The following is a 26,070-nucleotide window of genomic DNA, read 5'->3' on the forward strand; positions in this document are numbered from 1 at the left end:
AACGAAATACATAGCTTTGCATCTATTGAGGGTGAGGGTTGGATAAGAAAAGAAGTAAAATGTCAGAGTGAAACTTTAGTGAGACGAAAGGCTTTGGAGACCACCTTTCCCTTCGTGGTTAAACGGTTGGCCTGGAACAAAGTGCAAGGTAACAAAGTCAATATTGGAGAAGACACTTTGACGAACTTTAGTGATTCGGAAGGCTTTGGTGACCACCTTTCCCTTGGTGGGTAAATGGTTGGTCTAGAACATATGGCAGGCCAAAATAGTCAAGATTGGAGAAGACCCTTGATGGGTAACTTAGATAAGTAAAAATTATCAGTTTCATTAAAAAAACTTAATAATACATGTATCTATTACATATCAGATGTCTTTGATTGAAATTCCAGTTCGATATCGTTGATCGAAATTCCAATTCGATGTGGAATTAAGGGTGGATATTTGTTTTATAGATGGGCATTCAAAGAGACTTAGCATAAAATGGAATCAAAATTATTTTTTTCAGAACATGGTGCAACTAGAATTAAGAAATCAAACTATTATGGTCTAAGAACAAAGTATTTGGAAATTATATAGCTAAGCTAGGCTATAAGGCAAATATGAAAGAGGAAAAAAATGAGAAGAAATGGTGTTGGAATCACATATGGACACTGAACTGTCCATTGAAAACAAGGAACGATGATTTTTATTTGATCAGAAGAGTACATGGCAGAGGCCAGGTTAATGCATCATTTGAATTTGTAAATCCAAATAGGAAACTATAAGCCATTTGTTGGTTCAACCATTCAATGCCCTTATGCAAGAGAAGTATGAAGAGAGGCACTGAGGTGGACTGAAGATAAAGGGAAATGGGAAAGCTTTGAAGTATGGTACAAAGTCAAGCAATGAGTGAACATAAAGCTCTACCTCGCATTGTGAATTGGCCTATTTAGATTGCAAGAAATGACATGGTTTTTCGAGCAAAGGAGATACAAACAGTACAAGTATGCCATCAGGTAAGAGGTATATGGAAAAGGTATATAGAAACCTTTAAAAATAAAGAAACGAAAAATATCACTGGAACCTCAAATCAACAAAGCCTTTGCTTGATGGATTTTTGATGGTGCATGTAAGGGGTCTCAATTTAACGCATGAGGTGTAGACTAGTTAGTTCGAGTGGAGTTTAGTCCCCACCAGGTCTCAGGTTCAAACCTCATGGGGATGGGTTGAGAATGAAAGCCAAAGCCTTGGCTTGAAGAATGTTTGATGGTGCATGTAAAGAGTCTCAACTTAACCCATGAGGTGTAGACCAATTAGTTTGAGTCAGGATCAAACCTCACGAGAAGGGGTTGAGGATGGAAGCCAAAGCCTTGACTTCAGAGATTTTAATGGTGCATATAAGGAGCCTCAACTTAACCCATGAAGTGTAGACTAGTTAGTTTGAGTGGGGTTTAGTCAGCTTAACCCATGAGGTGTAGACTAGTTAGTTTGAGTGGGGTTTAATCCCCACTAGGTCTCATGTTCAAACCTCATGGAGAAAAGTTGAGGATGGAAGCCACTTTGAGAGAATTAAACTATCCCAAGGGGCGTCCAAACTTGAACAAGCTTGACACAATCATGGTGATAGCATCTCACTGTAGGTAGATCATTTGCACTAGCCCTAGACTAAGGGCAACCTATTTACATGGAAAAAATATATATATATATATATTCCCAACTTGTAATACTATTTGGCATTCTAATTTTGAAGGAAAAGCACCATATTATTTTCTAATTTTGAAGGAAAGCACTGTATTATTTTAAAATATGCAGCAGCGGGTAGGGGTGGATGGCATAATTTTACGCTCTATGGATCTTTTTAAAAATTGCATTAAAAAGAGGAATTCCCGATCTTCAAGTTCTAGGTGAATCTAAAATTATCACTGAATGAGCAAATTGGATTAGAAAGAATAATTTCCAATTTTCAAGATTTAGGTGAATCTAAAATTATTATTGAATAGGAAAATGGGAGAGAAATTCTCAATCTTCAAGTTTTAGGCGAATCTAAAATTATCACCGAATGGGCAAAGCGGAAGTATAAGATAGAAAACAAATATATAAAATTATGACTGAATGGGCAAAAAAGAGGAAGTATAAGATAGAAAATTTGTTGTTACAATAGCATAGGCAAAGGGAAAGTATAAGACAGCAAATTTGTTGCTACAATCAATCACGGAAAGAGGCACTAAGGCAAGTTACAGATATATATCGTTTAATCATGTCTACAGAGATTTTATTGCTAATGAAGCGTATAAACTGTCAAAAGAGGCATAGCGCAGTCTGTCTGAAGCAGAAATAAATGGAGAAGTGTTCCCGGAAAAATCTCACTTTCTATTCCGATGGAAAACTACCATGATGATGAAGCTGGACGGAAAATCAACTGCCATGATGATGCAGCGTATTATAAATTTATTTTTAAGCTCATGAGATGTTTAAGGTAGTATGGTAGGTACTTGACAAAGGCCAGGCATACTTATGAGAGTATGAGCCGCACGGGGCGAGGGGAGGGGAGGGAAATAATAGGGCAGAATTTTAAGTTCTATGATCCTTCTAAAAAATTGCATTGAAAGAGCAATTTTCAGTCTTCAAAGTTTTGGATGATTTAAAAATTATCATTGAATGGGCAAAGGGGAAGGAAGGAAGTATAAGATAGAAAATTTGCTGCTGCTAATCATGGAAAGCGTCCCTAAGGCAAAAAGCAAATTCGATGAATTCCCAGTCTTCAAGTTTTGAGTGATTAAAAATTATTATTGAATGGAAAAAGTGAAAGGGGGAGTATAAGATGGAAAATTTGCTGCTGCTAATCATGGAAGGCGGCTAAGGCAAAAAGCAAATTCAGACATGTATTCTTTAATCATGCTTCCAGAGATTTTGAATAGCAAATAAACTGTCAAAAGAGGTATTGGCTTTGCAAGAGGGCAATTTGTTCGAAGCAGAATTAAATAAAGAAAAGAGGTATTGGCTTTGCAGGAGGAAATTTGGTTTGAAGCAGAATTAAATAAAGAAATGAGGTACTGGATTTGCAGGAGGGCGGTTTGTTTGAAGCAGAATTAAATGTAGAAAGAGTGCTCTCAGAAAAATCTCAGTTCTATTCTGATGGAAAATTAGCTTGATAGGAGATCAACTGCCATGATGAAGGCAGCGTATGTGTATTTTTGTTTTCTAAGCTCATGAGCTGTTTAAGATAGTATGTTGGGTATGTGAAAAAGGACAGGCATACTTATCACTGCTTTTTGTTAGTTTGAAAGTGAAGCAGAGACTCTGGGTTCTGGTGACACCTTTGCTATATATATTCAATTTCTGTTTGAAATATAAAATATAAAGCATTTCTCTTGGAAAAGAAAACTGCTGTTGCATTAATTCGTTTTATCACAGATTCCAGTTATATATTGGGCAAGCATTGCTCTGGAAAATCATTTTAAGATGAAATCCAGTTGATGTATATCCAATTTCTGCTTAAAACATAAATTTGTTAGTTTGAAAGTGAAGCAGAGACTCTGGGTTCTGGTGACACCTTTGCTATATACATATTCAATTTCTGTTTGAAATATAAAATATAAAACATTTCTCTTGGAAAAGAAAACTGCTGTTGCATTTCCAAAGCAAAGCTTTGACAAATTCGTTTTATCACAGATTCCAGTTATATATTGGGCAAGCATTGCTCTGGAAAATCATTTTAAGATGAAATCCAGTTGATGTATATCCAATTTCTGCTTAAAACATAAAATATAAAGCTTTTTTCTTGGGAAGAAGAAGAAGAAAAAAGAATAAAAATAAAAACTGTTGTTGCATTGCTTTGGCATATCATTTTAAGACAAATTCCAGTTTTATTTGGCAAGACCAAATCCAGTTTTATAATAGGAAGACATTGCTTTGGCAAATCATTTAAGAGAAATTCCAGTTTTATCGAGTTTTATCATAGGCCAGCATTGTTTTGCATTTCTTTGGCAAATCATTTTAAGACAAATTCCAGTTTTATATTAGATAAAAATCATACATGGTTCATAGCTTTCCTTGATTTAATTTCTGTTCATACGTGCATTCTTGGGTAAGTGAATCAGCACCCAAGCTGGGCATTCTTTGCTAGGTGTGTTCTTGCATCGCTAAGTAAAGCGATCTAATGAGTGAAAAATCACTGACCAGAATGACTATAATTTATAATACAATCCCTTAATGCATGCACTCGAAGTGCTTGAATAAATGTTACCACCACCGAGCGTTAAGGAAAAACAATTTGAAATAGATTTAAATCATTAATGCATGCACAACGATTTGGGCATAAATGCAATTCTTTATTTTAAGTTGTCAATGGTCTATTTTCCCTTACCAGCAGAACATTGAGTGTGTAACGAGAAGAGGATAACTCAAAAAAACGTTTTAGGGCCTGAAATTGATTTCTGTTTTTAACCTTGGAAGTTGCTTGTCTTCTTTTCAAACAAACTGCTGAGTGGGTGAGTTATTTGTATTGGCATTGGCAAATTGCTGCCCATAATAACAAATGTCTTGATGGTTTGATATTATGAAAAATGTTTTTGTTTTAGGATGAAAACGGTTCTGTTAACTACCCGTGACTGCATGAATTTTTATTTGGAGTAGGATGGAAAAAGCACTAATATTCCAATGTCCCATAATAACAAATGTCTTGATGGTTTGATATTATGAAAGATGTTTTTGTTTTAGGATGAAAACGGTTCTGTTAACTACCCTTGACTGCACGAATTTTTATTTGGAGTAGGATGGAAAAAGCACTAATATTCCAATGTCTTCTTTGAAATACTTCTTGTACACATATTTTATATGTTTTTGTTTTGGCATTGTTGTCTGCAACGTGGAAGTTGAAACCTTTGCTGCTTGTATTGCTAGTAAATATAGTTGCGCCATTAAGTTGCGTATTCAGTGAGAAGATCGAGTTGTGTAACACACCAATGCCCGGAATTGTCACTTCTGGGTAGATTTGATTGTGTAGATTGTGAGGAATGAGAAGAGAAGATCATTGTGTTGTTTGTCTTCTTCCTACTATCATAAGATATTAAGTGATAAAACCATTTGTGTGAAAACTTAAAAGATCGAGTTGTGGAACACACCAATGCCTGGATTTGTCACTTCGGGGTAGATTTGATTGTGACGTTGCGTAGATTGTGATGAATTGAAAGAGAAGATCATGGTGTTGTTCGTCATTTTCTTACTATCATAAGATATCAAGTGATAAGACCTTGTGTGTGAACAGAACAAGGTTTAATCATTTTATTGGCATTCTAATTTGATGATGGCTCAGTGGAAAGTGACAATGTTGCCTTGTGAGCAAGATCTTGAGCGAGATTTTGTAATTCAAAGTGGTAATTATAAAAGCAGGAGAGTGAATTTAATATGTTGTATTTGATGAGATCCAGATGGATGTATATCTTGTAGAGATAAAATCATCTAGACAGATGTACATGTTGTAGAGATAAAATGGCCAGAGGTAATAATAAACTTATGCAGCAATCTTGATATGAGGCATGTGAAGCCTTGCTTGCAAGAACTAGTTCTTTCCTTGAAAGAAGGCAACTCTGTATAAAAGACAGTGCTGTACTTGCCCGTAATCTTCGCTGCTCTAATGAGTGTGGACTCATGTTGTTATACTTTCAGAATTAGGCATTGGGCATTGATGGTTGATAGCTTCTTTTTTTTTCTTTTCTTTTTCCATGTAACCAAGCACCCCACCCTTCAACAAATGGGTAAGAGTACGATATTCTTCAGGGCTCAAGGTCATACAACAAGGTCGTACAACAGCAGGTCTCGAATTCATTACAACAATATACTCAATATGAGTTCAACATAAACTTGCAAAAATTGAAGCTGGGTGGAGAAAATAATAAACATTCCTTGAATAATAAATATTTCTCCCAACCACCCAAGATAAATTGAAGCTGGGTGGAAAGAAACCACCCAGATAAATCCAATTAACAGCCCAAGATTGATAACTATACTAATTTTGGTTGTTGAAAGCATGCAAGGAAGTCTCATAAGGTTGATGAGATCGGCCACTGCTTGTGTGCAAAGCCATTTGTTGAAGGAAGCTTGGCCCTTGAAATTATGCCTAGACTGTTGGCATGTGAATGAATAAATGGTTCAAGATTTATAGTTCTCGTTGAGGAACAAGAATGTGCAATTTTTTTTTCATTTGAATGAGAATTTGAAGAAGAAAAAGTTGACACTCTTAACCGGATGATGTTGTAGGATGCAGAAGGCAACGGATATGGTACTACTGCATGCAGGATGCAATTGATGACACGGTGGCCCTTATTTTGATATTTTCTTGGTCTATGTTCTTGTGTTCTTCCAATTGAAAGTTCTTGACTCTTAGTGCAGCAAAGCATACGCCTTTTTTGGTAATGGTAAATATGCTTTGTACCTTTTGTACAAACAAAAAAAATCCAACTAAGATGGTATACAATCAAGAAATACTGCAAACCAAAACCATATGTAAAGAATAAATGTAATTTTAATAGATTTCTCCTAGATGGGAAATTAACCAACTTTCAGTTGTTCTATTCTTGTCTACTATGTTAGGTATGCTTCTTCGTGGAAAATTAAATCATCTTTTATTTGTGTACCATGTTATAGATATGTTACTTCAGATTAACCAACTTTCAGTTGTTCTATTCTTGTCTACTATGTTAGGTATGCTTCTTCGTGGAAAATAAAATCATCTTTTATTTGTGTACCATGTTATAGATATGTTACTTCATGGAAAAGAAGATCATCCTTTTATGATAATATTTATCATCAGGTTGACCCTATTATTGATTAAGGATAGTAAAGGACCTGGATAAATATGGCAGAAGGTATGGTGATAATGACTTATCATATTTCTCCAAAAAAAAATTAATAGCAAAAATACTCACCATGAGTTTTAAGGATCTTCGAAAAAAAAAAAAAAAAAAAATTCCCCTAAAATTTCCCCTAATAAGTGAGAACCTGTTAAGATTGGTAACTAGAGCCAAATTCCACTTTGGACAACTCATTTGATGGAGATAATTATTGCATTGAATTTTTCTTTTCGAGAGGACCAAAATCGACCTTAAGATCCCTAAATTTGGACAAGGAGAAATACGTTTTTGAGGTCAAGCCCACACGTGTAAATTTTGAAGGTCGGCCACATTGTCATGTAGGCTCATGAAGCCCAACAAACATGTCTTTTGACCCTCGACTTGTATAAATAAGGATGACCTCAAACCTCATTTGGCACCTCATCAACTCACACATCCTTCTCTCTCATCATCTGATGGGTTCGTACAACTATTGGGCAGCTGATTTTTCATGGCAAGGAGTACGAAAATCACAAGGCTGAAAATCTGAAGTTTTTTTTGCAGTTTGACCAGCGTTGACTTTGACATTCTGGGCAGCTTTTGACTTCGATTTTCTGAGAGAAACTGTCTCAGCAGACCGCATTTATTGGCACAAAAACCGAGGTGATTTGGGCAGTTTGACCTGTGTTGACTTCAAGTTGACCAAATTTGACTGCAGATTTGTTGACTGTTTTGGGCTGACTTTTGCCAGCAAGAGAAGCAGGGTTCCTCTCTCCTTTGAGAGAACTGTTTTGGGGAAGTTTGACCAAACTTTGACTGCTGTTGACTTTTTGGTTAGGGCTGATTTGAATGCTTTTGACTGAGGGAAGAATTGCAGATTTGTTAGGGCTGTTTTGAACAGTGATTTGGCAAGTCAATTTTGACTTTGGCTTTGTATTATTGTATTCTCTCTGCTGAACATTTAATATAATAATAAGAAGAATTAGGGTTGTATTATATTATTCAATATAATAATTTGTTAGGGTTGTTTTGGACAGTGATTTGGCAAGTCAATTTTGACTTTTGCTTTGTATTATTGTATTCTCTCTGCTGAACATTTAATATAATAGTAAGAAGAATTGATTAAAGGGTTTTCCCCATCTTGGGGTTTTTCCCTGGCATTTGCCAAAACTGGTGTTCTCGTCTTGGCTTGTCTTATGCATTTATTGTTTATGTTCTATCTACAATAACTGCAATTACTGTCAATGTGATTAATGGGTAATGTGATTGCTATTGATAATTAAGTGGAAATTGTCATTGGGCTAATGAAAGGACATTGAAATAATTGATACAAACATAGAACAATTGTTATCTAAAATTAACATGTTATTAGAGCACAAGTGAAGACAAAGCTCAAGCAAGAGAGAAAAGCAATCACTAAGAAATATGTTGGTCAAGGATTATTAGACAAGTCTCAATCCTTTTACATCCTACTTCAACACTGAGGACAAGCTCAATGACAAATCTGACTATCATGCATGGAAGATGACTTTGAACTTGACCTTCGAGGAGCATGAAGTATTACTTCAACACTGAGGACAAGCTCAATGACAAATCTGACTATCATGCATGGAAGATGACTTTGAACTTGACCTTCGAGGAGCATGAAGTATTGGACTATGTGGAGGGAAAAATGGTGAAGCCTCCTTCAAATGCACCTGATGTTGCTAAAACAAAGTACAAAAAAGGTGAGGTCAAAGCTAAGAAAATTTTGATTGACTCCATTCAAAAGCATTTGGTTGGGTATATTTCTAATTTGGGAACTTCTAAGGAAATATATGACAAACTGCTTGGGATGTTCAAAGTGAACAATGCAATTCAAATCCTCTTTCTCAATAAGAAGTTGAAATTTGATATAAATATGGATAAAGGGGAGTCTATCCAATCCTACTTCATGAGAATAACTCAAATCAAGAATGACCTACTATCTATTGGAGAAGTTATTTCTGATAGGGAGCTCACTCTCATTGCACTTGGAGGTATTTCAAGACTATGGGATGTATTTACCACCACCTTTCTCAACAACGAGAGAATACCTGGTTTTGATGAATTATTGGCTAGATGCACTCAAGAGGAGACATGGATGATGGAGAGAGATAAGTCCTCCAATGGAAATGAACCTACTGCCTTCTCCACTCATGCAAAAAGAAGAATAATGTTGGTCCAAGAAGACAGGGTCAAGGATTTAAGAAGGGATTCAAAGAAGGAAGAAAAGAAAGATGCTACAATTGTAACATATTCGGCCACAATGCTAGAGAGTGTCCTCACAAGAAGAATCCTCCAAAGGATGACAACAATAACAACAACAATCTCAAAGGCAATGGCAATCAAAGGAATAACAGGTTCAACAACAAAGGAAAGAGGAATGCTCCCGCTGCTCGAAATCGAAATGGTCGACCTCCCAAAAGGACAAGGAATATTAGGTATGATGAAAGTAATGTTGTAGAAAAACAAGATGATTTCTATCTTATTTTTTCTCTATCTACTGTCTCTCATTCAGATACTTTGGATCATTGGTTGATTGATAGCAGAGCCTCAAGGCACTTCATTGGATACAGAGAGGCCCTCTCAAATTTGGTTGAGAAGAAAACTAATATAGAAAATATACTTGGAGATAATGCCACCTACCCCATGAAAGTGGATACAAAGAGGCCCTCTCAAATTTGGTTGAGAAGAAGACTAATCTAGAAATTATACTTGGAGATAATGCCACCTACGCCATGAAAGGGACATGTACTGTCACTCTTCACTTGAATCAAGGTCAAACCATTCATTTACAAGATATGTTGTATGTGTCTGATTTGAAGAAGAACCTGGTATCTATTTCTGTGATGGAAGACAAAGGCTTTAAAGTATCATTCATTAATGGAAAGGTATGTATTTGACAAAGAAACACTAAAGATGCATTTACTCTTGGATTTAGGGTTTATGGTCTCTATCAAGTTGGTGGAAATCCTTTGGGAGCTTTGGCAAGTAATACTTCTCTTTTTTGAAAAATGTGCAACTAGGTTCAGTCTTCATAAATATGAAATGTACTTTTGATTCTTGTATTTTGTAAAATGAAAGATAATTTATTATTATTATTATTAGAGCATGGGTTTCATGCTTAAGGTCTTTTATTTTATAGGTCAAGCACCCATTGAGTGCTTCTAGGGTTTGTCCTAGGTCAAGAAGTCAAAAGAGTCATTGTCATAAGTTGAAGACCCCATCAGGCACATTGTAACTTGTAAAGAAAATTATTTTGGTAAATTAAAGTGTCAAAATACCCTTCAAGTCCAAGTTGTCCTGGCAGCTGGGAAGTTGGCCTATTTTGAGAAGCCATGTCCACCTTGAGAAGCCTATATAAAGGAAGGAACTCAACCTCCTTGGAAGGCATTCATTCACTCACTCATTCAAGCTAAGGAAAGGAGCAAGAAGGCTAGCGAAGAAGGAAGAGGATGAAGAAGACTTGTTTCTGGGCTATTTCTCTCTCACACGTTGCTAGGAAGGCTAGGGTTTCTGCAGCAAGACTAGGGTTTTTCTTTTGCAAGTTCAATCTTGAAGAAAGAAGAGAAAGAAGGTCAGCGAAGGTCACATTAGCTGATCCTCAAGCACTAGAAGAAGGAGAAGGGAAAGCGAAGGTTTGAAGAGGCCTTGGAAGGCTAATTTCGCTCACACATGTGGTTGCAGAAGCAGTTGCAGGGGGGCAAAAATTTTAGACCTGCAGTAGAGGCCAAAATTCTGAAGTTGCGGGGTCAAAGTTGTGCTGCTAGAAGAGATTTGACTAGGTTTGACTTGGAAAAAGAAAGCACATCATCCGGAAGGGTTGAACTTGGTATTGGAGGGTATTGGTCTTGGTCTAAAGGTCTTGGAATTCGTCAATTGAAGAATCTATAAGAAGAGAAGAGATTTGTGGGTTTTCCTCTTAAGTGGAGAGGTTTTGCCCTGGTTTGCAGCCTACATTTTGTGTTCTTGTGTACTGTTATTCTTATTGTTTTGGTAGTTGTTTGATGATATACAAACATAATAATAAGTGAAGAAGCTAATAAGTAATAAAATGTAAAAAGAAGCCACACGCAGTTATCAATAAAAGAGAAATTATTCTAACTATTGCCTTATAGATTTCTCAACACTCTTCAATGTGAATTATGGCACTGAAGATTTGCCCACTTAGATTACAAAGCCTTACCTAGGGTAAGGAAGATGGTCACAGGGATGCTCGACTTTAATATGAACCATGAAGGAGTTTGTGAGGGTTACGGAGCTGGGAAACATACAAAGGGACCATTCCCTTCTAGTGAAAGCAAGACATCCCATATTCTTCAATTGGTCCATTTTGACCTATCTGGTGCCCTACTCGTAACCTCATTGGGAGGATACATATACTATGCAAACTTTGTGGATGACTTCTCACGCAAAACATGGATCTATTTCTTGAACAGGAAGGATGGAGTGTTCAAATGGTTCCATTCTTTCAAGGCATTGGTGGAAAATAAAATAGGGAAGAAGATCAAGACATCGAGAACCGACAATGGAACTGAATATGAATCAAATGAATTCAATGACTTTTGCAGAGAGGCTGACATTAAGAGGGAGACTATTGTGCCATACACTCTTGAGCAAAATGGTGTCGCTGAAAGGAAGAATCGAAAAATTATGGAAACCACCCGTGCCATGATCTATGATCAAGGTCTACCGAAATTCTTATGGGAAGAAGCTACCAACGCTACCGTATATGTTCAAAATAGGAGCCGACATCAAGCTTTGGATTTCAAGACAACCGAGGAGGTCTTCACTGGTAAGAAACCTGATGTTTCTCATTTTATAATCTTTGGTTGTCCGATATACTTTCATGTGCCTAAAGAGAAAAGGAATTAGTTGGAAGCTTCTGGGAAGAAAAGTATATCCGTTGGCTATGGTGAAAATTCAAAAGCATATAGAATCTATGTACCTGGTCAAAGAGATGTGGAAGTAAGTTGTGATGTCGCGTTTGATAAAGACACTTCCCTTGGGAAATCCAAAGATCTCCCTATCTCAAGGAAGGACAATGATGATGTTGTGGAAAAACAAGATGAACCTCTGACGGATGAGCCTATGCCTGATGTTGAAGGCCCGATGGTTCCTATTAATCCACCTCCTAGTGATCCCTCTACCTCAAGGAAACGACCACTATGGCTCAAAGACACTCTTGAAGATGTTGAAAGACATATTTTCTCTAAGAAAGAAATTTTTCAAAACTAAGAAGTCGAACAGGTGTCAATGGTACTTGGTTGCCATGAGTACTATTGTTCAAGCTGAACCATGCACGTTCAAAAAAGACGTAAAGCACCAAAGTATGGAAAGATGCAATGAATGAAGAATATGAATCAATCATGAAGAATGATGTCTGGGACATGGTACCTAGACCTAAGGACAAGTTCGTGGTCACCTCTAAATGGCTTTACAAAATTAAACATGGAGCTATTGGAAGTGTTGAAAAATATAAGGCTAGGTTCGTAGCTCGTGGCTTCTCTCAAAACAAAGGAGTGGACTATGACGAAATATTTGCACGGGTTGCCCGATATACCACTATTTGATCTATTATTGCTCTCGCTACCAATCAAGGATAAAATGTACATCAAATGGACGTCAAAACTGCTTTCTTGCATGGCTCACTTAACGAAGAAGTCTACTGGGAACAACCTCAAGGGTTTGAAGTACAAGTTCGAAGGACACATTTATGTAGGTTGAAGAAATCCCTCTATGGGTTGAAGCAACCCCCTAGGGCTTGGTACGAAATGATTGACAATTATCTTATGAAGTTGGGATATACAAGGAGCTATGTTGATCCTAACCTATACTTTAAGGTTGAAAAGTACATGCCTCTTATTTTGTTCCTTTATGTTGATGACCTCTTTCTAACAGGTGCAAACCCTCTCATTTATCAATGCAAGAGAGAGTTAACTTTCGAATTTGAGATGAAGGACCTAGGACTGATGCATTACTTCCTAAGCCTAGAGGTCTGGCGAAAGCCTGGCGAGATTTTCTTTTCTCAACAAAAATACATTGTGAAGCTGCTAGAGAGATGTGGGATGGTGGAACGCAAGTTTGTATCTACTCCGATGAAACTCAACTTAAATAAGCTATATGGAAGTGTTGTTGGGGCCGAATTAGCAAACCCTTCCAAGTATAGACAACTTGTGGGGGCCTGATGTTCTTGTTAAACTCCCATCCGAACATATGCTTCGCCAAAAATACTTTGAGTCAATTTATGGTTGAGCCTCATCACATACATTGGATTGTTGCAAAGAATCTCTTAAGATATCTTCATGGCACTGTCAACTATGGACTGAGATACACTACCGAGAATTTGAGGCTACATGGATATTTTGATGTTGACTGGGTTGGTAGTGTGGTGGATAGAAAGAGCACGTGAGGATGTTGATTCTCCTTGGAATTTTCTTCAATTTCTTGGATGAGCAAGAAGCGGGCCGAATATATTGCAGCTAGTATGGTCTGTCGTGAAGTTGTTTGGTTGAGGAAGCTCTTTAGTGAGCTATGAGTAGGATTCGCCTTTCAAAGAATCCCGTGTTCCACGACCACTCCAAGCATATTAATATTAGGTACCACTTTATCTGGGATATGGTACAATAGGGAGCAATAAGGCTCCAAGACATCAAGATGGATGAACAGGTTGCAAACATCCTCACAAAGCCCTTGGGGAAGGTCAAATTCTTAGCCTTCCGAGGGACATTTGAAGTCGTGGAAGGACCCTCCCATGAGTGTCCCGCTTGAGTTGGACATTGAGCTTTGGGAGCTCCTAGGGGCCTAGAGTACTTCTTGGAGCTATGAGCGAGGATAGGGTGAGTGGTTCACCTTCCCCTATAGCTGATGATATATATATAGTATGAGTGGTTCACCTTCTCTTATGGCATATGAGCAGGATGAGTGGTTCACCTTCTCTTATGGCATATGAGCAGGATGAGTGGTTCACCTTCTCTTGTGGATGCCCCAGCATACATCCTACCCATGTAGTCTGGGACTCATGGGAAGTACCTCTCATCTGGCCAATGAGCTGGGAAAAGTGGATAGGTACCATAGCACTACAATGGATGCAGTGTGTACTTTTGTACTCCCTATGTCTAGGATGCATGGTGTTCAACAACGTGATCTGGGATCAAGTTTGATTCGGGTTCTACCCCTGGTTATGTGGACTAACTTTGTCAACAGAGAGTGGCAAGGTCTTGTGACTCACTCTTGATCGATTCTTCTTCATTATCTATATCATTGTTCAGCAGAGTTGAGACGAGATGCAGAGATGGTACATGATGACAGGATGGCATGATGATTGCATCATATACAAAATATGCAGTATGGAGATGGTACTTTTAGTAAATAATGGGCAAAGAGAATGGGTAAACAAGGCAAAGGTACTCAGCAACTAGTTCTAGGAGTTAAGTCTAAAATAACTAATCCTAACCCTAATCTTCTTGTTTCAGGTACATCCGCGACAAACACGCATGGTTCAGTAGTCGGGGAAACTTCGTCACTTTTGTGTACCCATCGAACGAAAGCGCTTTCTTCCCCTCATTCACTCTTCGTAGATTGATGCATATACCCTGGAATGGGGAGGATGAACCCATCGTCAAACCTTACCTGCCCCTGGTGGCCTCTGCCCCTAGTCTTTCACCCTTTTGCCTGCTTGAGACCATTGTTCTTGATCTGACTACATACTGTCATCATTCGACTTCGTGCTTTCATTCGGCCTTCCAAGTAATAATATAGAAACAATATAAAGAGGCCTAGTTTATGAAGAAAATACAATTTACTATTCCGATGATTATGCCTCCGACTCCTCAGAAAAGCATTTGAATTACGAAAAACCCAAGAATGATGGGGTTTTTGAAATTCGTTGCAGGCCAACTTGGAAACTTTTTCCGATCAGGTTCTACCAATCCGGTTATGCCGGGTAATGCGGGGCGTATAATCGATCTGCACTAATGCAGTGGGCCGCTGCGGGGTAGGGTTAGCACATTTAATGCTTTGGAACTATGGATATTTCCAGCTAATATAGTACTCAATAGGATCATCGGTAGGAGTCCCAGTCATTGGTCTACTAGTGTAGCACGGATACGTACCCTTCTCCAGTGCCAAATTCCACTTTGGATAGTGCATTTGATGGAGATAATTATTGCATTGAATTCCTCTTTTCGAGAGGACCAAAATCGACCTAAAGATCACTAAATTTGGACAAGGAGAAATATGTTTTTGAGGTCAAGCCCACATGTGTAAATTGTCAAGGTCGGCCACATCATCATGTAGGCTCATGAAGCCCAAGAGACATGTCTTTTGACCCTCAATGACTTGTATAAATAAGGATGACCTCAAACCTCATTTGGCACCTCATCAACTCACACATCCTTCTCTCTCCTCATCTGATTAGTTCGTACAACTATTGGGCAGCTGATTTTTCTCACACGTGTGGTAGGAAGGAGAAAAAAAATTATAGGGCTGAAAATCTGAATTTTTTTGCAATTTGACAAGGGCTTGACCAGCGTTGACTTTGAATTTCTGGACAGCTTTTGACTTCGATTTTCTGAGAGAATCTGTCTCAGCAGGCCGCATTTGTTGGCACAAAAAACGAGGTGATCTGGGCACTTTGACCTGCTTTGACCACAGGCCTGTTTCGTAGGGTTGACTTCAGGTTGACCGAATTTTACTACAGATTTGTTGACTGTTTTGGGCTGACCTTGACCAGCAAGAGGCCGAGTTCATGTCTCCTTTGATTGAGCTGTTTTGGAGAAGTCTGATGAGACTTTGACTGTTGTTGACTTTCTGGTTAGGGCTGATTTGAATGTTGTTCACTAAGGGCAGAATTGCAGATTTGTCAGGGCTGTTTTGGACAGTGATTTGGCAAGTCAATTTTGACTTTGAGTTTGTATTATTGTACTCTCTCTCTAACAATAAGAAGAATTGATCAAAGGGTTTTCCCCATCTTGGGAATTTTCCAAGACATTCACCAAACACTGGTGTTCTCTTGTCTTGGATTGTCTTCTGCAATTATTGTTTATGTCCTATCTACAGTCGCTGTCAATGTGATTAATCGTTAATGTGATTGCTATTGAAAATTAAGTGGAAATTGTCATTGGGCTAATGAAAGGACATTGAAGTAATTGTTGCAAGCATAAAACAATTGTTATCTAGAATTAACAGAACCAAAGCTCTGTTAACTTATTCCTCTCTTTTTCCCATCATTCCCATTTCTTCCAATCTTCCCGAGTTCTTCGGATGGACGAATGAGAAACAGCATAGAAACAGACAGAAAATAGACAACACAGCTGCAAAAACCCCTCATTTCGTTTTGCACCTTAAATCGCATTTATTCTTCCATTTACATTAACATTCCTTGAGCATTTTATTCTCAATTTCCTAGAATAGGTGAAGATGCATACCAAGTTCATATGATTTTTCGGCAACTCTAGCTGCAATATGAGCGGATATTTTTCTGATAATTCGGAAGGGTGGGTAAAGAAGCCCTTTCTCAAGATGTTCCTCAGTAACCTGCTTAGCTAAAGCCTCAGCTGTTTCACATGCACATTTCAAAATATAAGTGTCAAAGATTTAGACACGTGGATACCTTCTTGATCATCACAGGAAAGTTCAATTCCTAGAGACAGGAAAGGGATGAAATGATAAATCCTTACCAGCTGCCAACATCATATCGTCGTGTACACGAATTGTTCCAGACATGACGACTCCTAAACCAAAGCCAGGGAAAATGTATGCATTGTTGGACTGCAAAATCGACAAGAAAGAATGGAAGTGTGAAGACTTGGAGAATCCTTTTGACTGCTCTTCATTTTCTCCTATCACATAACTCAAAGATGGACAAGGTTGTGTCACAGTACAATATCCAACCCAAGGAAATACCAACACTAAAGGAAAGAATATGTCAGTTACAGTATTCTGATATCAAGGAAAACCAGCATCGACTAAGAGAATCACAACATTTAATTTCAACGTACAATGAATATAATCAACCCTAAGAAGGCTTCTTTCTCACTAAACCTAATGTGAAAATGCACAAGACCTGTCCAGGAGTAAAGGTCTTTCCATTCAAGGTAACAGGGTCAAATGGACTTCCACTGGCAAAAATTGCACGCCCCTGCAATGTAAGTACCAGTGCCATTAGTTTATTAAAATTAATATCAAAGGAAATGAAACCATTATAAGGCCGTCTTGATGAACTAACATATTTAAATATAAAAAATAACTTGATATAATCTCAGCCGCAGTCATCAATATATATACAGGCATACCTGACTCCAAGTATATGCCTCCTCTGCAGTGCATTCTGACTGACTAGTTGGATTCGAGAGAGCCAGAATAACAGGTTTCTGCAAGGCCCCAGTTCAATATAAGGAACAATGAACTTCCTCAATCAACAATTTGATCTCCTAGTGTCGTAAAAACGTATTTAACTAAGAAGATAGACTACAAATGAACAAAAAAGGTACAGAAACGAGACATATCAACACATTCTCTCATTTGCTTCTTCGATTGAGGTAATCAGGCAGAAACATCATAATACCTTGCAGTAAGAGGAAATAGCCTCAATTACTTCCTTTGTGAAAGTTCTTCCAACTCCTGATGACCCAATCAATATTGTCGGCTTGATTGCCTAAATCATAGGTAACCATAAAATGTTGAGAGTTGCTTGCATTTTTCACTCGTAAACATAATCAAATAGAAAGTTCAAACAAATAAAAAAGTATTTTGCATCATACTGGATGCCTGTGACAAATTAAGAAACAAAACTTTAATTTAATAGTCATCAAAAAGGTATCTTTTAAGAACTTAGATAGAACCTTCACAGCATCCAAGAGATCTTTGCAGGGTTCATGCTCATGTGCCCAAGGCCTTTTGAATTGTTGAAGAGATTCCATTCTTGACTTTACTATGAGTCCCTGTAACACAGGGCAGGGATTCCTTAAAACATTAGTTATTTGAAGTGCTCTCAATGTACATATAACACAGTTATCTCATTCACATTTATGTGTTTGTGTTAAATTTTTAAGTACCTTGGAGTCAACCATCCATATCTTCTCGCGAGCCTCTTCCAGTGATTTATTACTCTGAAGGAGTAAAAATATCTTAGTATGCACCCTCGGGAATATTTGCACAAGGAAAACAACAAAATGTATGCTCAGAAAGAAGAAAATTTACAGAAGAAACCGACATCCTTCATTACCTGTTTCGTCATTTCAAGTGCAATAAGCTCCGCAATACCTGTTCCTGCCTAGAAAGATTTTCACCATAGTTCAGAAACTTTGAGCAGCCATAAATATTTGCATTCAGTTGATTTGATTGTGGGTTATGTTAATTCCTAAATGATTTTAAGGACACATCTTAAGGATATAACACAAGAATCCACATAGGATTGCCAGGCTTAAACAAACTATAACAAGTAGAACAAAGACATGAAATAATAAAAATCTATACAAGTTCTTCAGATTTAATTCATTTAACTGAATTGTACTAGCGTTGAGGAAGTAGGGTTTGTAGGAAGAAGCAGCAAATAACTTTAGTTGAAAAGCATGGGAAGCACGGATGTGCTCCTGAAAATAAAGAGATATGGAACACAGACAAACTTCAAAAAAGTCAGAAGAAGACTAGTTTAGGCAGGATTAGAAAGTAGAAATGGAGCTCGGCAACCAGTACAATAAATCTTCCTCCAATCTAGATAAGAAATTGGAAGTAAAGACTCAAGAGCGGCCACAACTTGGACTAATCACTTTAGAAAGAGTCATAATCTTGAAAGCAATTTGGCTCAGAAACTCTATTATAATATTGTGTAGGTTGGAAAGATATAATACTGCATTGGTTGGGGACAACATAAGCAGAACTTTTGGATTTCATAGCAGAAAGGCAAAAGAAATTCTCATAAACCTATGTCTGCAGGTAATAGAGATTGGTGTCCGGCCTAGAAATTCTGTATACAAGCCTGGAAGATAAGATCACCATTATTTTCAGTCAGTGTAAAGTAATTTGTCTGTCTCATTTGCATGGTTCACACAAAAAGCTGGATTTACCTCTCCGGCTCCTAGGAAGAGGAAGGTATGATCAGCCAATGTTCCACCAGTTGCCTTTAATGATGCAACCAACCCTGCCAGAACCACTGCAGCTGTCCCCTGAAATACAAAAGATGCATCCTGATTCTTCATTGAAAACCTGGATAATCACATCCTTAATCCCAACACAGTCATGATTTTAAAGAAACATGAATAAAATATTTAGATCTCAGTATTTGAATAACTATAGCACTGCTTGACAAGCTGTGGCTTTGTTACACAGGTTGCATTGCAAAATAACCAAAATGATCAGTCATTGTAGGCAAACCTGAATGTCATCATTGAACACGAGATGGGTTTTCCGATATTTTGCCAGCAACTCAAAGGCATTGTGATTGGCAAAGTCTTCAAACTGTCGTTAGAATGTAAACAGTCATTTAATCAATCAATTGTGCATGTTTTTCTTTATAGAGGTTTGCTTGGTCTATTGCAAATAGAGTGCAAGAACAAACAGGCTTATTAAATTGCAAATCCTAAAATATTTGTTCACTCATAATCTTCTTGCATGGTTTCAATAACTAGCAAGAATTTTCCAGCTCCCAGACATATCTTATCAAAGTCCCAACAAAATGCTAAAGATAACTACCATACAAAGTAAATATGTTCATGCAAAAAAATGAAATGAAAATCAATTCCTAAAGTATTTGTTCATTTATAATCTTCTTGCATGGTTTCAATAACTATCAAGAACTTTCCAGCTCCCGGGCATATCTTATCAAAGTGCCAACAAAATGCTAAGGTAGCTAGCATACAAAGTAAATATGTTCATGCAAAATGATATGAAAATCAATTATCTTGACAAAAGAAACAAGTGTTTAGCAACTAACCTGGATAAGAACTTTCTCTCCATAATTTTGTTTGACTGCACACATGAACTCATGAAGGAAGTCATAATATTCCTACAAAGCATAAAAACATATCATCAGCCACAACATATTTTGTCCCTGAGAACTGAAGAAAATAAAGGAAACATTTACTAGTTCATTCAAATAGAAGGAAACCTGGCCAGTAGTGCGCTTTTGTCGGAGACCAATATAAAATTCATCATTTAAGAGATTTTCATTGTTGGTCCCAACATCAATTGTTATTGGAAGACACTGTCCACATACCAGTAGAGTAGTCAAGAGAATAAAAATACAAAATAACTGACTGACTACAAGGCAAGACATGCAATAGTGGGTTAAAAATCCTTTTCTGCCAGTTACATGCATTCATCATGGAATAGAAATGAAGGGGCTCTAAAATGTACTATGTACAAGCTGCTTAGCAGTCTAAGCTATACAACAGAAAGAATCAATATACCAGTTTAGCCGAATGCACAGGTAAATGTTTCTGTAACTTTGCTGAAATTAGCATATGTTTAAACAATAAACTATAGGTTATTGTGCTGCATACCGATGAAGGACGAACTCCACCAAGTGCAGTGTATAGAGATAATTTCCCTACAGGTATGCCCATACCCTGTCAGTAATGAAAACATGTGTCAAATGGATAATACAAACAAGGGGCAAAGATACAAGGAAATGCAAACACCCTAGTTAAAATAACAGGCATTTATTGGGTAAAGATAAGTTATAATAGAAACATCAGACAGGTAGAAAATGTGGAAAGATACAAAATAAAAATACACCCTAAGTTAAAATGACATGAACTAAATGCACACAGGTTCCAGTTTCTGGTTATTAAGTTTCCTTTTACCTGTATCCCTTCATAGATATGCAGATAAAAAGAACAAAAGCGCACAGTAAAAAACAAACTCAGACAAACATGGAAGGAGTACTCTGGTAACAAGGATTCAATGCACACCAGCATAATAGCATTTACTTTGTAACAAAAACTACCGCAAATGTGTTGATGATACAGGTAGAGGACCCTAACCTAATTGACAACACTAAATGCACACACGTAATAGTTTTTATTTTCATTCATTGTATATTAATTGTCTTCTTTCCAAATGTATCTCAATAACGTATCTCAATAAAAGGATGAAAGAAGAAAATGAGGGAAAAAAAGGGGAAGGGAGACATTAAGTTAGATCCCCTGGTAACATGTATGAAACAAATAACAGATTTCAACTTGTATAACATGCCAACAAAAGTGACAAGTTCAGAATAGATAAAGGGAAATTTGTGTTGTTAAATAATAAAACCAGAGGCAAAGTGGGAAAGGCAGAGGAAACCCATGGATAGCAGGCAAACAAAAGCTAAGTAATTGTGAAATTTACCTGACATCCAAGATCCCCAAGTCCCAGAATGCGTTCACCATCAGTGACAACTATAACATTAACACTCCTTTCACTCCAGTTCTTCAAAATTTCTAGGATCTTACCTCTGCAAAAACCATACCCTCGCAAGTTTTAACGCAGTGAAACAAATTTAAAGGATGAACCTAACAAAAAAGAATTGGAATCTAGACAATTGAAAAGAAAAACAAAAATTATATATAATGTATATACTTCTCTTTCAAGCTAATGTAAAGACCCTGTGAACGCCTGAAGATTGACCCATATTTTTGACAGGATTCGCCAACAGTTGGAGTGTAAACAATGGGAAGTAACTCTTCCACATTATCCACCAAGAGTTTATAAAACAACCTTTCATTCCGCTCCTGCCAAGAGAAATTGTGTCACCCAGTAAACTATACTGTCAAACATATTTTATGCAATTTCCTTCCAGTAGTATCAACCAGCTAAGAAGCTGGTAATAATAAATATATATGCTACTGCAGTAGACAGATAGTTTTCATATTAACATAGATAATAACCACATGCCAAAGATGGCCCACAAGGGACTGACACCAAAACTATTGATGATATTGGAGGGAAAACAGAAAAATGCTCAAACCATTTAAAGGGGAAATAGAAAAATGCTCAGACCATACTCGGGTTTCGATAAAAGTTTGGATATTTCAATAGAAATACCTCGAGGTCCATCAGTGCCATGTATTTCTGCAATGAAGTTTGATATTGGCGAATGTTATTCAGAAGCCTTTTTTCCTGTAGAAATGTAACAATAGGTTTAGCAACCAATAGATAAATCTCACATACGAGATAGTAACAAAAGAAAAAGGAAAAGAAAAGAGTGTTCTTTCACTTCCTGTACTTTGCAAAGAGATAAAACATCTAAATCACAATAAAATTTCCTCTTTTGCTACTTTGAAGAAGGGAACCATAGAAACTAAAGAGCATTCACTGCAAATATCCAAATCTATGCAAATCGGAGAGGAAATTACTTGAAGTTCTTGTGACAGACAAGCAGGCGGTAGAAGGCCCCTAAGGTAGTGAGTGTCTCTCTCCTTCTCAGTGAATGCTAATCCTTTGTTAAAGTGGGGATCTCGCAATAAGGTGCACCCACTGTTCCAAGAACCAAAAAACAATCAGGTCAGGGTGGTCGTCGTTTCAAGGATTATTTATACCACATTAAGATCATCAAATTCAACGACAGAGAAACAAACCCAAAAGTGTCCCAACAATCAGGAACAATTTTCAACTGTTGAAACAAAAAGAAAAAACTCTTCATTTGATGATTAACTCTGTTCTGTTGAACCAAAAAGAAAAAAACTCTTCATTTGATCATAAACTGTGTTCAATGAGTCAAATTTTATAAGCAATTAGATGCGGGAAATATAGTTTTATTATCATTCTGGATCACTTTTTAACTGCTGAACCAAAAAGAAAAAATCTTCATTTGATCATTGACAGCAATCAATGAGCCAATATTTCTAAACAATAAGATGGGGGAAATAATCAAGTTTTAGGAACGCCCCTGGAATTGGCAAGATGCTTCCTCCCAACTTAATTGTGAGCATCCACCACCTATCAAAAGGATGAGATGTCACATTAAATGGCTAATGCCATGCCTAGCCCGACTTAGCTGCCATGACAACCTCCTATTTCACAAAATAAGCATACTACACTCCTGTGGAAATTGAACCCTGGTGGGGGTTTAGGGAATATCACCAACCACTCAAGACCCCAAAAGATTTTTAGGTTTATTCTGATTAAATAGAAGCGTATGATTCCAAGCATAAACAGCATTATTGTTCAAGACGTTGATCAACATCTCTTAATCTTAACCACCCCACCCTCCTTTCAGTCAGGTAAAATAACGACTCTCTCTACTGGCTAGCTAGGGTGTTGTGTTCCAGTGAGGCTTGAAAAGGGTGTGTTAATGTACTGCAAAAGGTCTTACCAGGTTGGGTTGGTCCTGAAATATCTTACACTGACCTTAACCCTTCTATGGTAGAAGGTCCTGAATATCCTACCCTCACCTTAACCCTTCTAAGGAAAGTAGAACGTCTTAAGTATAATGAAGGTATCAGGTCATCTAAACCCTTCCCCATACAAGGGTTACATAAGCTTACCTTTGCTCATAGAGCTTTTGTTAGACCACGATCAACTCTTCTAAAATAGGCAATTTCTATTCAATTCCAAGAATTTCTTCTTAGTACAGAGTTCAAAATAAAGGCATTCAATCAGATCCAAAACACTGATACAATCAAACTGTATCCCAGTACACAGACCCAAAACACTGATACACTCAAATTGTATCCCAGTACAAGAAACTCAAAAAACACTGAAAGCTAACACCCACCAATTTATTTATTTTTTTAAATAGACTTTTGATCCACACATCCGTCCTAATTAACTATTTCTAGACCTCAATAGTAAAACTAAAATATGTCAACACAAAACTCTCACCACCACAACAGACCTGGCAACAGAGACACTCCATGGAGTAATTATATGATCTTCAGTAGCACAATCTTCCCCATACGCGTCTTCCACACCACCTCCGACTGTGGATTTGTTATCCACCACCCACCCAGTGGGTCCATGTCTCGCATCCTTTACTGTACTCTCCATTTTCAAACTGCCTTACGAACCAAAAGGGCTCTGAAAATTCAGAATACAAGACAGCCCTCAAAAATCACCTCTTCTTAACAATTCCCACTGACACGCCAATCAGCGCTTAAAAACAACTACCCTGCACTTCAAACTCAACCAATCAAAGACAAAAATCTCTCTCTTCTTAACAAATCCACAGCGACAATCCAACCAGCCCTGGAAACAAGTACCCAACACTTCAAATGACAAATAACAAACATTGATATTGCGACTCTGTGCCTCAAATTCCCAGCAACCTTGAACGCTGAACAGGTTGTATACTGATGTTCGAAGACAGTAGTAGAATTGAGCATGTGCAAAGGCCTGTGGACTAGTCGTCGGTTGATAAATTTTGATTGCCACGTGTGCATGCAGATGTTAGCAAAATAAGCCTGACCCATTCTAAGCTTAAATTTTGTGTCGAAGATCACATTGACTGACGTTAGAAGCCCGGGAATTTTGGTTTTTGCTTTCCAAGTCAATGCGTTGCAGTAATAACATGATACTTTTTTAATTTTAGCCATATGAGAGGTATGTTTCGATTACTAATTATTTAATTAATATGAGAGGTATGTTTTGATTTATTATATGTTTTGCCTTATTAATTATTTAATTTATATGCCTGGTGAAATTTAAAGAATAATATAAAGTCTATGAGATTAGATTCCATGGTAAGTGTTTATTATCCTAATAAGATAAAGTCCCTAAGCTAGATTTTGATGGAATGGATACATAGTAATGTAAAGTGTTTATTATCCTAGTAAGATAAAGTCCCTAAACTAATGTTTTACATTGAAAGGTGTTTGTTATCCATATTGAGTCCTTTTCCAATTTTGAGTTTGGTTAATTTATATAGTTAATTTATTTAATGTGTTTGTTAAACCATTGTGTTATATACGAGAGAATCTAAAGACCATTTTTCTTACTCATTTCAAACCTTCTTAATAAGAAACCATTTTTCTTACTCATTTCAAACCTTCTCAACAAATGATTAATTGAACCTCCTCAATGTTAATAAATAAACAATTTAATATTTTTGCAAACATCTAGTATTTAAATAGAATTGATACATTGTAATGTCTCACTAAAAAAAGTTAATAATATTACACCTTTTTTCCAGTTTTAAATTTGATTAATCTATTTAATATGTTTGTTGAACAATTATATTAGATATATCAAAGACAATTCATTTTACTCATTCCAAACTTTTTTAATAACAAATTGTTAATTGAACTTTCCTAATAATAACCAGCAAATTTACATATTTTTTTTTAATTAAAAATAGCAAATTTACATATTTTCCTTTCTAATTAAAATAGACCTATAAAATTTAGAACAACAAGCTTACCAACATATATAAAACTTAGGATTGTATGAAAATTATAAATAAAACATATTTTGTATGAAATAATTATTTGATTGTATCAAGGAATATCACGAGGATTATTAATGTGAAGTAATAATTTAATATGGTTTGATGTTAAACATAATAATTATTTTTGTTTTTTAAATTTAACAGAGTTATATTTCATCATGATTAATATATCACCCCAATCAAGACATAGAATTGAACCAATGATTTTACATTAAAGAATATCTTAATAAAACACAAGATCCAAACTTAGCTTTTAACAATTTAACAAAATTATTATTTTTTTAATTTGGATATATTAATATTCATAAAATAGAAAAATGGGAGAGTTAAATATTATTAAAAAAAAGATGAAATATTAAAAGAATTAATAATGTGAAGTTAATATTATTGTGAATTAAAATAATATTGTAGATTATGATTTATGAATATTACTATATAAATCATTTTAAATATGTATATAGGAAAATATATTTGATTTTTTCAAAAATTATTTTTTCATAAAATTAAATATAAATATTTTTTAATGATAATTAAATATAATTATTTTTTAATGATAATGAATGTTTTTAAGTTATTATTATTGATATTACAAATTTTGTTTATTTGATTTTTTTTAAATTAAATCCTTTTTAATGTTAAGTTTTTAATTGAGAATAAATATTTTTAAGTTATTTATTATATTATAGAATTTATCATTAAAAAAAATGACTCTTAAGTTTTTGTATTGATTATATTAATATCTTGAACGATTTTAATATTATGCATTGAGTGTCATTTTTATATTGTAATTGTTATTTAGGTTATAGATTTCAAAGTTTTGCAAAATTTATATATATTAGTTATTATTATAAAATAGTTTTTTCATTCTTTAAT

General features: G+C 36.2%; 1 protein-coding gene across 2 annotated transcripts in view; it reads right to left on the minus strand.

Annotated features, from left to right (window-relative positions):
• The window catches only part of LOC149261451 (NADP-dependent malic enzyme-like), a 91,307-nt gene extending 67,141 nt beyond the window's left edge, over positions 1-24,166 (minus strand). The window contains exons 1-18 of one of the 2 annotated variants that reach the window (XM_089422269.1): positions 23,650-24,166; positions 22,169-22,289; positions 21,858-21,932; positions 21,393-21,544; positions 21,162-21,267; positions 20,333-20,398; positions 19,939-20,034; positions 19,765-19,836; positions 19,206-19,289; positions 18,899-18,997; positions 18,058-18,105; positions 17,888-17,941; positions 17,675-17,773; positions 17,398-17,487; positions 17,126-17,203; positions 16,897-16,971; positions 16,511-16,601; positions 16,259-16,387 (exon numbers count right to left, since the gene is read on the minus strand). In XM_089422269.1, coding sequence (XP_089278395.1) covers positions 16,259-16,387; positions 16,511-16,601; positions 16,897-16,971; positions 17,126-17,203; positions 17,398-17,487; positions 17,675-17,773; positions 17,888-17,941; positions 18,058-18,105; positions 18,899-18,997; positions 19,206-19,289; positions 19,765-19,836; positions 19,939-20,034; positions 20,333-20,398; positions 21,162-21,267; positions 21,393-21,544; positions 21,858-21,932; positions 22,169-22,289; positions 23,650-23,801 — 1,687 coding nt within the window. In that variant the 5' untranslated portion in view covers positions 23,802-24,166. Of the gene's footprint in view, positions 1-16,258; positions 16,388-16,510; positions 16,602-16,896; positions 16,972-17,125; positions 17,204-17,397; positions 17,488-17,674; positions 17,774-17,887; positions 17,942-18,057; positions 18,106-18,898; positions 18,998-19,205; positions 19,290-19,764; positions 19,837-19,938; positions 20,035-20,332; positions 20,399-21,161; positions 21,268-21,392; positions 21,545-21,857; positions 21,933-22,168; positions 22,290-23,299; positions 23,459-23,649 lie in introns of those variants that run through there. The other variant, XM_089422273.1, reaches the window with a different exon arrangement.
• Between the last annotated feature and the right edge of the window lie 1,904 nt (positions 24,167-26,070).

Source organism: Pinus tabuliformis, chromosome 6 (assembly GCF_031772625.1).
Source record: "Pinus tabuliformis cultivar Carrire ecotype Pingquan chromosome 6, CPIR1, whole genome shotgun sequence".
NCBI lineage: Eukaryota > Viridiplantae > Streptophyta > Pinopsida > Pinales > Pinaceae > Pinus > Pinus tabuliformis.